The 13005-nt window shown below is 40.0% G+C and overlaps 1 protein-coding gene across 1 annotated transcript in view; it reads right to left on the minus strand.

Moving 5' to 3' along the window:
* vwa8 (von Willebrand factor A domain containing 8) overlaps positions 1–13005 on the minus strand; it is a 476539-nt gene that overhangs the window by 364730 nt on the left and 98804 nt on the right. The window contains exon 4 of the mRNA XM_059967797.1: positions 11696–11806. Within this exon, the coding sequence (XP_059823780.1) occupies positions 11696–11806 (111 nt within the window). The remainder of the gene's footprint in view (positions 1–11695; positions 11807–13005) is intronic.

The raw sequence follows: 13005 nt of genomic DNA on the forward strand, positions 1-13005 counted from the left end.
TAGTTTATTTTTGTTTATTTGGTACACCTGCTTAATTGGGGCAGGAGACTGTTGCTGAACAGTTTCCAACTAGTGTCAGATGTGTGCTGTGAGACACTACACTACACTTAGAGCTAACAGTTTTTACATAGCATTAGTTGTGCGTGCTTGTATTCAAAAAGCAGTGACTTTTGTCACTGATAGTTGGTAAGAAATAAGCAGCAAGACAATTCAGAACTGTTTTGCTCTGCATATTTGGAGGATGTAATCAATGAAATTTGCATGAAAGCAGTCCATTATCTACACTAGGTGTCTGCGCTGATTTTGTGCATTTACAATCAATAACACGGCAGTGAACACTGAATGAATTGAATTGACTTTATTTCTTACATCCTTCATATACATGAGTAAAAATCTTTACGTTATGTCTCCGTCTAAATGTGCAATGTGCAATCATAGCAATTTTTAATAAATAGAACAGTCAATGTAACATAAAAATACACTCAAATCAGTGTAAGTTAATCAGTCTCATGACCCGGTGGAAGAAGCTGTCCTGAAGCCTGTTGGTCCTGGCTTTTATGCTGCAGTATCATTTCCCGGATAGTAGCAGCTGGAATAGATTGTGGTTGGGGTGATTTGGGTCCCCAGTGATCCTTCAGGCCCCTTTTTCACAACTGTCTTTGTAAATGTCCTGCATCATGGGAATTCCTATGTCAGTAACTACTAGGAACCAATGCAAAGTTTTATAGTACTGTACTAATATTGGTAGTGTTCTAATTTGTTCATAATTACATTTAAATACATTATTTGTCACAGTTAAAAGGCAGCTGGTATTTTTTTATATACCTTTTAAACTCCATGAAACTTCAGCTAATTGGGGCAGCCACTTAATTAGGCTAAAATGTACTGGTCCCAATGTGTCCCAATGAACAGGAATCAACTGTTTGTCTCCACAGAGGCGACCTGATCTGCTGAATATTTTTGCTTATATTTCATATTTCATCACTAGCTATATTTCAAGTTCAAAAACACACTCTCTTCTGAGGTATTTTATCACAATAACCACACACAGGTGACCCATTTTATATGGTCCCAAAATTAAAGCTCTTTATTATATTACATCCAAAAATCCAATTCCTAGCAGTAACTCCAGAAAGTCTACTATGTTTTAAAAGGTCACAGGTTATCCAAAAGGACTCATAAATAGTAAGTGATTCATTGAAAAGTAAAGTGACAATGTATTGAATGAAATTTCCTGGCATATGGCAAAAACAGCATCTTTCAGTGGCTATCCCTCTATCTGACAACTTGATTTATAACTCAATTTGATTAAACTGCCTTCTTAAATTGCACAGAGTAGTGTGCCTGACTTCCCAGAGCATCTTTTCTCTGTTTTTCTCTCTCATTCCCTCTTTCTCTCAGATGGTCTTCTCTGCCCTCTTGTTTTTTATTCCCTGTTCTCTACAGTTTTACTGGCATGGGCCAAACTATTACAACAATCATTAAGTGACACACAATCCAGTCCCCTCATTATAACCTTCCCAATTACTGTCCAATGCTACAGTACAAATATACCATTAATTCTGAATTCCTCCTAATCCAGCGAACTAGCACTCTGAAAATACCTCATTGCTTATCTTATGTTTGGATTTGTTTGGATTGAATACTCAGCGGAGGGCGCTGAGTAGGCTACGGTCAATCATGGAAAATCCTGAACATCCTCTGCACAGCACCATCCAGAGACAGAGAAGCAGCTTCAGCGGCAGGTTGCTGTCAATGCAATGCTCCTCAGACAGCATGAAGAGATCATTACTCCCCAAAGCCATTCGGCCCTACAATTCAACCACCAGGGGCAAGACATGTTAAGTGCCGGGGTTAGGACTGAGCTTAAGTTACCACTCAATGCACTTTAGTACACTATTTAAGAACTTTTTAAAAGCTATTTATTAATGCTTTTTGGGAGGGTGATTTTAGATGCATATCATATTTATGCTGAGTTAAATACTGTATGTAATTAGTTTTGCTATAATAAGTACATGGGACACTGGAAAAATGCTGAATTTCCCCTTGGGGATGAATAAAGTATCTATCTATCTATCTATCTAATATACAACTCTGAGACAATTTACCAATGAGACACCTCTTAAAGTTCATAAATAACTTTACCTTCTATATTTCAAGGCTGAATTGTTACCACCAGCTCTGTCCTGTGCTGGTAGACCTAGGATATAGTTCTAGCAAATCTAGTTAATTCTTCTTTCACCTACATAGATATTATCTCACCTATCCTAGTTAGTACAACAAATTAACATATTAACATTAATCTGTTACGAGTGATGAATAGATCTGATGGACAATGGGGTACAGAGTTAACCATTCCCCCTGAGAAACACAAACTATTATTGTTGCTATGCTGACCATGAGAAAGAGAGACAGAAAAACAAGCAAGAACATCAGCGACAGATAAGAGAGAGGGGAAAATTGCTGATTAACCGTGTTGTGACTCCTTTTTGAATTATTTACTGTTTCGCTGCAAGGACAATAGCTTGCTCATAAACATTCCTCAGTGGACTGAAGGAGTGGCCTTATTTGATGGACACAGTCATTCAGGAGAGATGGATAGCTGAGTCCCCATTAGTAGGGATAAAAGACAGGTCTGGAGAGACACCCTCCAGACACGCCAGTGGACACTGACTGAGTGTTGGAACGCACAAGAAAGGTGGGGGCTTCGAAGACTGAACATTAAGGCTATCAGTGTAAAAGCAAGGCCGGTGGGGACTTGTGTGTGTGTCCACTAATGCCAGAGTGATGAGTCCACCACAGAAGAACGGTTTAGCAGAAGGACGGAGAGGTCATAACTGAATGACCACACCAATACGACGGATTAAGAAAGCAAAGGAAGGTTTGCCTGACTGTAGCTGTAACATCTCGCTCGTGCTCGCTCTCTCTCTCTCTCTCTCTCTAACGATTACAATACAACTGTAACTACATCAGCACTCATGAACTGAACTTTATACTTTTCTATGACAATTTATTTAGCCCTAGACATCGATAGAGCTTGTTTATTATTGATTATTATTATTCCTACACTTTTAGGTTTATTACTGCTAACTGGTTTTATATGTATATTTGCATTATTGATATGGTTTTGCTTATTTTTATTAATAAACACCTTTAGTATAGTACCACCAGACTCCAACGGATTCTTCTTTCTCTGCTGGTTAGACACCCAGTTACGGGGTATGTAACAAATCCAACATTAGGGAAATCAAATGTAAAGGCACAGTACAGTGTTAATGGCAAAACCCTTAACAGTATTGATGTGCATAGGGATCTTCGGGTCCAAGTCCACAGCTTCCTCAAATTGGCTGCACAAGTTGATAGGATGTTAAAGAAGGCACATGTCATGCTTGCCATAATTAGTCACGGAAATGAGTTCAGGAGTCAGCAAGTTATGTTGTAATATAATAAAACTTCAATTCGGCCATAGCTAGGGTACTGCATTCATTTGGTCATGTTATATATGTGGAGGCTTTGGAGAGGATGCAGAAGAGATTTACCAGGATACTGCATGTATTTGAGGAGATGAGCTGGGAGCAGAGGCTGGACAAACTTGATTGTTTTCTGTGGAGTGGTGGAGACCTGATAGAAATTCATAAGACTATGACAGGCATAGATAATAGCTGATCATTTTCTTCTAAGATCAAAATGTCCAGTACAAAAGAGCATGCATTTAAAGTGAGAGGCTGTAAGATCAAAGGGGAGGTGCAGAGCAAATTATTTTTTTTACACAGAGAGTGATGGGTGCCTGAAATTCACTGACAGGCATGGTAATGGAGGCAACCATGATAGAGGTGGTTAAAAGGCTCTTAAATAGGCACATAGATGATAAGAGAATGGAGAAGTATGGACATGGTGTAGGCAGGAGACATTAGTTTGGACAGTTGTGTAATTATTTGTTTATTTAGTATGGCACAGCATCATGGCCCAGAAGTCCTGTTCCTGTGCTGGACTGTTTTACGTTCTGTGTAACGTCACCTTCAGCACAGTGGAAGCCCCATTTCTTATTATTCTAGCACTTGGGGATTTAAGAGTATTCCAGACACTGGAACATATAATCTATGCTAACATTACAAAACTGGCAGATCCTCTGAGATCCTGCTAGATCTCAGACTCCAGAGACAGCACTGGGTTGGAAAGGTTCTGTCTTTTTGGTATGACTTTAAATCATGGTCAGGAGAAAACTATCACACAGGAGAAAAAACCTGTATCAAAGAATTGAGTGAAATTCCTTCCCAGCAAAATAAAATACTCAACCAGTATATGCAAAAACAGGTCACCTACATTTTCAACTCATGATAGTATACACAAACCTGATACAGATTAGTTGCTGTGTTTTACAAAAATGATGGCACTTCTAACGCATTTAAGCAAAGCTTTTGTTAATATTTTCAAATATATACCATTGTTATTGAAGTGAACACCTAATTTCCTCGAGTTCTGCTCCATGGCTCATATGCTAATGTGCTACTAAATACCATAATCATAGTATTTTAATTGCATAGATGAGCTTTCACAATATGATTTCCTATCAGACAAAACTACCACCTACACAACTGTGAAGCATACATTCTTGCTAGAACTGCCTGCTATTCTGTTTACTCACTATTTCTGCTTGCCAGAAACTCAACAGCAAGTAAATGTCAAAAAGGCAGTATGCATAATTTCACTTTTAAAATCAACCATCTAACAAAATATGACTGCATGATATTAATCAAAACATAATTAATTAGAATATACTATGGCACAGGATACAAAAGCATAGATCTCATGTTACTGGACAAATATCCCAGAGGCTTGGACTAACATATCTGAAATCTAGACAAAAGTTCAAATCCCACGTGACAGGTGAAGAACTTAAGTTCAGTTAATTTGATAAACAAATGTGGAATAGAAGGTTATTACCAGTAATGGTGACAATGAAATTATCAGGTTTCCCATTAAAACTTAACTGATTCACCAACAGCTTTCAGGAAGTAAATCTGTTATCTTTCCCTGTTCTGGTCTAAGTATGACTCTAAACCCCACAGCAAACTGGTTGACTGTTAATTGCTTGCTGAGTTGATGCAACAAGCCACTTATTTCAATTATCTTGAGGTGGCCATGCAAACTTCACACGGACAGCACCCAAGATCGGGACTGTGCTATGGCAGCATGTAATTGTGCCATGTTTAGCTTCATAGTAAATTGGATATGGTTCAGTACGTCTCTAACTCCCTTCCTCCCAGCTCTAATCCCTGCCATGTCTTCACCACCCCCACCTGACTTCCCCTCTCTAACGCAGAATGTTCTGTCCTCAGCAAGGGCTTTACCTTGTTGGTTCATGGCCTCCTCTACTTCCAAGGTGAAACCACTCTCAGGATGGAGGAGCAACAACTCATATTCATCTGGGTAGCCTCCAACCTGATGGCATGAACATCAATTTCTCTAATTTCTGGTAATATTTCCCCTCCTCCTTCCCTTTCTCCCATGGTCCACTCTCCTATGCTATCAAATTCTTGTTCTTCAGCCCTTTCACCTTTTCCACCCACCGCCTCTCAGCTACTCACTTCATCCCCTCCCCCACCCACCTGGCTTCACCTATCACTTTCTAGCTTGTACTCCTTCCACTCCCCTCACCTTCTTATTCTGGCTTCTTTCCCCTTGATTTCCAGAACTGAAGAAGGGTCTTGGCCCAAAATGTCAACTGTTTATCCTTTTCCATTGATGCTGCCTGACCTGCTGAATTCCTCCAGTATTTTGTGTGTGTTGCTCTGTAGAATCCTTTGTGCTTTTGGCTAATTTCACAAGAAGTTAGATTTGATCACATGGAAGTCTTAATCCTCAGGCAAAGCTCATTCCCATTTTAAACTGTTGGTAAAGAATATATCAAGGCAGAACACTATCAAATGAGCATGCTGCACTTGGAAGAGAACAGCCATCAGGTAGCTCAACTTACAATGTCTCCAAAAAATGTCAACTCATAAACAATCCTGAAGGTTAGTTCTGTGGTTATGTAGTAAAAATATACATTTTGTACTCTCAAATACCAAAACAGGTATCAGATTGTAATTTATTTTCCTTCTGATTAACTTTTTGTCTTTATTTCAGGCTTACAGCACTTTGTTTTCGTAACTATCAACATTATTGATCAGTCTTAATTATCTTGGGTGTGATGAAATTTCAACTCTTATGGCATGAAAATTGAAGCCCTCTATTCATGAATGGACCCATAAGTACCCAGTATCTAATTATACAGCAACATGACCCAAGGGTATAATTATAAAACCCTTCTGGGATCTAAACTGGAGCTATTTTTTCCAGAATCTAGTAATACCAGGGGAGGAATGACTTACTGCATATTCTGAAGGTATCAATCAACACATGCAATCAAGTTTCACCTTGAATTTACTTAAATTCAGACTTTTCTCAAGGACAAGAGCACAATGGCATAATATCACTCATAACTATTCTCCAGACATACATGATTTTTTCTAATTCAGTCTTTGATTCTGATTAGCAGTACACTTTCGATGGGTGAATTATATCTCATTCTGCCAAATCTGCTCTCCTGGACTGACTCCCAAACTAACCACTAGATCTTTCTCTGTTTCTCTTCCAACAGAAGAGAAACAGAGAAGGAAGACTACCCCACAATCATGTTACCAAACAGCCATGGGCACATAAATCTCACTGCTATTTTTTGATGTGCAGCTTTCAAAAAAAGATTTCCTAATCTTACACTGCATGTAGGTTGAAATGCTAACTAAGGAACTCAAGGTAAGATAATTGTCTTTCACTGTCACTGTGTGCAATGAACAGGGTAATGATTTCCACTCAAAGGATGGCCTGTATCTGTAATTTTACACATATTTACAAGATGCTATCAATACCAATTTTGAATTCATTGTTCATCAACGATTGCAAGCTGTCCAGACCCTGAGACAGCAAAGCAGCCCCAAACCATGATGCTTCTTCCACATGCTTCACAGCGGGATGAGGTTTTGGTGTTGATGCGCAGTACCCTTTTCCCTTCAAACATAGCAATATGCATTCCTGCCAAAAAGTTCAACTTTTGTCTCATCTGTCCACAGAACATTGTTCTAGAAGCACTGTAGAACATCCAGGTGGTCTTTTGCAAACTTCAGGTGTGCAGCAATGTTTTTTTTTGCAAAGCAGTGGTTTTCTCCGTGGTGTTCTTCTGTGATCATCATTCTTGTTCAGTGTTTTTCTTATAGTGAACACATGAACAAAGAAGTTCTAGAGATTTCTGCAGTCACCCTTGGGTTCCTTTTCACCTCTTTCAGCATTGCACGTTGTTCTCTTGGTGTGATCTTTGCAGGATGCCCACTCCTAGGGAGAGTAGCAACAATACTGAATTTCCTCCATTTATAGACAATTTCTCTTACTGTGGACTGAAGGTTGTTATTGGCAGGTGTGGCAATGGGGACAAGTTTCCACTACCATGCGCTCAAATAGCCTCCGCTGACCAAGTCCAACTCCTGGCCTTCACATGTGTCTTAGCTACTAAGCCCCATGGAACCTCTTCTACTGACAAGAGAAAAGGCCAATGCTAGTTACTGGCACTTTAAAACCAGTCGCTTCAGACAGATGGGGCTCGTCAGCCATGAATGGCAGCTCATCTAGAAGGAAAACTCTGATCTCAAACCTCCGCTGCCTTGCAGCTATATTCACTCAAGGGGAAGGCTTCGGGAGTAAATCCTGAGGGAAATATCCAGAGCTGGAGTCCCTAAGGCAGTCCTACAATGACTTCAATGCTGAGTGGCAACTCCTGAAATGCTGCTGTACCAAAATGTATCAGTCTTTGCTGTCCCTGTGGGTTCAACAGATAAGTGGAGATGGGGAGTTTCCTACATGGGCAACAACTTGCTCTCCATATCTAGACAGCTAGGATGCAATACCCATGGTCAACACTGACCATCGGAGCCCTCAGCCAGGAAGCAGCAGGACTGCTGAACATTCAGGTCTTTAGAAATGCTCTTGTAGCCTTTTCCAGCTTCAAGCATCTCTACAAATTTTCTTCTAAGGTCCTCTAAAAGTTGTTTTGATCAGGGTATGGTGCACATAAACAGATCTTCCTTGGTGTTTCCAAGTGACATCTCGTTTGTGGCTTCGTATTACCTCCATTACCCTTCTTAAAATAGCATACATCTCTTGCAGGAACTTTAGAGAATCATCACTCAACTAGGCTTGAAGAGTTAAGCTAATATAAAATCACCCCATAGAGATTTATAATGAAGAGACTGGAATGTGTGTCTATCAATAATTTTTTTACGTTTTAACAATGTAATTGGCATTTAAATTACAATACAAAAATAGACCGAAAGTTAGTTAGTTCTTGTTTCTCCAGAGGTTAACAAAATTCTGGAAGGTATCGCTGGCTACATTGTGTGTACATCTCTTCATGATTTCATTAGATGTTGGATCAGGTTCTGAGTGGGATAAGGCAACATCACAGAAGGGTAAAATACTATCTCCTCCATATATGTCCATCCATCCAATCTCTTTGACTGGCTTTGATCATTAGAAGATGCTTGGAGGGAAATTTTCCAAAGTTTATTTTTGATCCTTTTTTTGCTTCTCCTTGAAGACTACACAGTTGTGAAGATGGGTGTGAGAATGGGTTGGGAGCAACCAAAATGAGCAACAAATTTGTTGGAGCAGCCAGTCTTTTCTAGCCATAAATATTCTCACAATATGAACTTGAAATATCACATTAGTGACAGCAAATTTTGAGAGCAAAATTGGTGTGCCATTTTTAAAAGTGATCCTCTGAATCCTACGGAAAGGGGCACTTGAAACCATTCAATACCAGGGTATAGATTAATAAACAGTTTTCTGATTTAGTTGCAACTGATTATTTTTGGTTTAATAATACAAAAGCTCTCTGCCTTTAAAGGCTGCAAATGAGAGTGCAGGAGATGTATCATCCATTCAACTACCATTATTCGGGGGTGGGGGGGGAATGAAAACTACTAATTACTTCCTCCTAAATATCTCATATTTATATGGGGAATGTAATGCTTGCTTATTCCAACAGAGAAATATAATTACAGCATTTTTTACAAAAAATGTTGCCCTTTATATCAAGAATGATAGTAATTATTATCTCTGAGTCACAATGAAGATCAAGCTCATATGCTATATGACAGCTCAAAGAAACTGTAAATTGTATTTTATGTAATGACGCAATCACGCTATTCTGATGGCTTTACTATCATCTTTTTACGGGTTTATATTAATTAAGCCATGTTTTCATAACACTAAAAGAACTTGTACAATACTACCCAATCAAATCAAATGTGGTTGTTTCATGTAAATAGGAACATTATACAGGTATAAATGCATTGACTCTCAGCTTTCATCATGTGTGATTCTGCTTTGCATAATGAGTGTTGTGCCCACTATTTCATAACTAGCCTGCACTTTGAGAACTGTCATGGCAATGATAGTAGGATAAAGAAAGACACCAAATCGCAAGAATTCAACAAATCAAGGTATCGACGGAATTAATGAATTAAGGAGTCCAAGGTTTGCAAATATTGCACAAGAGAACAAGGTTTCCATCACCAGTTTTCAGCCACAGTATTTATTTCTTGTGGAACTAGGTTCCAAATGAACTAAAAGCATTTAAGGGGCTTGACCCACCAGGCCTTTCAGTGTCAATAGTACTCTGTAACTGCGGATGATTCAACATGATAACATGATCCAGTCATTCCCTATTTTCCAAACATTCTAATACAGGAAGTGCAGATATTGACAATAATCAGGTGCAGAATGTCATGCACGTTTTCCTTTGTCCTAATGTGCAACTGCTGAAGCCAATTGTACTGTATTTATTGTAACTCAAAGTGAGTGGAAATTTATAAACTGCCTGTTGCTCCATTTCTGGAAAAATTGCCCTTCTCTGATCCTTTAATCATTGAAACTCCTGTACACTCCTTTGACACATACAAATAAGATTACACAAATACTGTCCACCCTCCAAAGACTTTACCAAAACTTCATCACAAATATATATCCAACACCAGGTTCTTGTTGCTCTGACATCTTGTGACTTTCTTTACCCTCATCTTGAATATCTCTCTGGCTTTGCTTCTGTTATCTCTGCACTTTTTCAAGTTGTCCCCAATCCACCAGGTACTCCTCTTAAAACATTCAACTTCCACCATTTATTTCTCACTCTAGAACTGTGTCAGTCACCTGATACTTTAGAGAATTCTCTCTAAAATCACAAAGCCCAAATTAGACTACTGCACGTTTCCTCACTGGTTTGATTCCTCTCATTGATGAACAAATCTTCTCAACGGCAGGTCACAGCATCCATGAAAATGAATAAACATTTCAGGCCAAGACCCTTCTTCAGGACTGGAAAGGAAGGGGAAAGATGCCAGTGTAAAAAGGTGGGGGGAGAGGTTGGAGATAGCTAGAAGGCAATAGGTGAAACCAGGTGGGTAGGAATGGCACAGGGCTAGAGAGGAAGAAATCTGATAGGAGAGGTAAGTGGGCCATAGGAAAAAGGGAAGGAGGAGAAGACCCAAGGGGAGGTGTTAGGCAGGTGAGAAGAGGTAAGAGGCCAGAGTGAGGAATAGAAAAAGAGAAGAGGAGGAGGGATTTTTTTTACGGGAAGGAGAAATCAATATTCATAACATCAGGTTTGAGGCTATCCGGACAGAATATAAGGTGGCGACCTCATCATGGCACAAGAGGAGACCATGGACTGCCGTGTCAGAACAGTAATGGGATTCAGAATTAGAATATTTGGCTACCGAGAAGTTCCGCTTTTGGTGTATGGAGCGGAGGTGTTTGATGAAGCAGTCCCCCAATTTATGACAGGTCCCACCAACACAGAGGAGATCCCATCGGGAGCACCAGACATAATAGACAATCCCAGCAGATTTGCAGGTGAAGTGATGCCTCACCTGGAAGGACTGTTTAGAGGTGAGGTAGGAGGAGAATGAAGAGGTATAGCACTTTGACTATTTACAGGGTTAAGTGCTGGGAGAGAGATCAGTGGGGAGGGAAAATGAACAAGGGAATCATGAAGGAAGCGATTCCTGTGGAAATCGGAGAGAGTGGAGGAGGTAAAGTTGTGATGTTTAAAGATATGGTCTACAACTACATTGGCTTTTTTTACACATGAATTGTTCTGGTGATGTACGTAGGTTAGAGAAGTAGTATGTGGTTTGCTATTGAATTACTATAGCCAAAAGTTGTAAAGTTGTAGGAATAATAATAGAGATGGGCATTTTCTACGGAGTAGAGAAAACAGGGACAAAGGAAACATTTGTGTAAGTGAAAAACAGGCGTTTGTTTGTTGAGTTAGAGATCCCAACTGCAAAACTGAAACTATTCATCAGGTCGAGCAGCATCCATGGAGGCAAAAGGAGTCTACCAAAGTTTCAGATTCTGCAACCTGGTAATGATCTAGTTTCTTGATCCAGAATGTCAACTTGCGTCTTTAGCCTCAACAGATCCCATTTGAATTGCTAAATTCTTTCAACATACTTGTACTTAAATCCCTTTTTTCACAGCTCTTTTTCTAATGCTAATGCTAATGTTATGACCATTTCTGATTTGATCCTGAACGCGGATATGAAACAAAAACATGTTCATGTTAGCAAGTGAATTAATTCATCAGCCAAGTATTACTCACCTGATCAACATAAAATGCTGTTCCCGCCCGTATTTCTCTGCGCTGCTTAAGGTCTGTCTCAGTGGTGTCCCTGGACAGTGCCATGTATTCCGCCTCTCGTTTGGTCAATTCCTATGGAGGAAATCATTTTGTCAGTACAGAACAACTCTGCAGATTAAAGGACTTGGTGACATTGCTTGTTTGCCAACTTATTCACATTACCATCAGCAACCTCTCTCAGCAAGATGATAACAACGATAACAAATTTTCAGAGATGGATTGGGTTCTACGTAGTTCAAGACATACTGATACAAATCACTGGTTAGTCTATAACTAGAATACTGTGGACCATTCTAGCCAATGGACAATTCATTTGCATAAGTCGGCCAAGAGAAGGATACGATGGATGGGATTCATGTGACCTGAGAACTTAAGAATAAGAGAGTGAGTTGGCCACATCGGGAGTATTGCATACAGTTCGGGTTACCCCACTTTGTGAAGAATGTTGAGGCTTTGGATAGGGTGCAGATGATGTTTACCACAATACTACCTAGTTTAGAGGCCATGTGCTATCATGAAAGGCTGAACAAACTTGGGCTGTTTTGTCTAGAGTGGTAGAGGCTGAGGGGAGATCTGATAGAGGTTTTTTTTTGATTATGAGAGGCATAGATTGAAAAGGGTTCCAGGGTTCAAATGTTTAAAAATGTGAAAGGGGATGCAAGGAGCAAGTTTTTTTTTTAACTCAGAAAGTGGTGGATGCCTGGTATTGTGATAGAGGCAAATCCATTAGAGGCATTCACCCCACCCCACTTGCCTCTGCATCCAATTCTAATTCTCTGCAACTTCAGCCATCTCCAATGGGATTCCACCACCATTCCACTCCTTTCCCTCTCTTCCCCCCCCCCAACTTTCTGCTTTCCACAGGGATCCCTTTTCCCTTTCTCACCTTATCTCCTTGCCTGCCCATCGCCCCCCTCTGATGCTCCTCCCCCTTTTCTTTCTTCCTTCCATGGCCTTCTCTCCTCTTCTATCAGATTCCCCCTTCTCTAGCCCTGTATCTTATTAACTTCCCAGCTATTTACTCATCCCTCCCTCTTCAGGTTTCTCCTATCACCTGGTGGTTCTCTCTCCCCTTTCCCCATCTTTTAAATCTACTCCTCAGCATTTTTTCTCCAGTCCTCGTGAAGGATCTTGGCCCAAAACATTTACTGTACTCTTTTCCATAGATGCTGCCTGGCCTGCTGAGTTCCTCCAGCATTTTGTGTGTTGCTTGGATTTCCAGCATCTGCAGCATCTTGTTTGTGACAGGCTTTCAAGAAAGGTTTAGATCG

This window comes from Hypanus sabinus, chromosome 4, assembly GCF_030144855.1.
Source record: "Hypanus sabinus isolate sHypSab1 chromosome 4, sHypSab1.hap1, whole genome shotgun sequence".
NCBI lineage: Eukaryota > Metazoa > Chordata > Chondrichthyes > Myliobatiformes > Dasyatidae > Hypanus > Hypanus sabinus.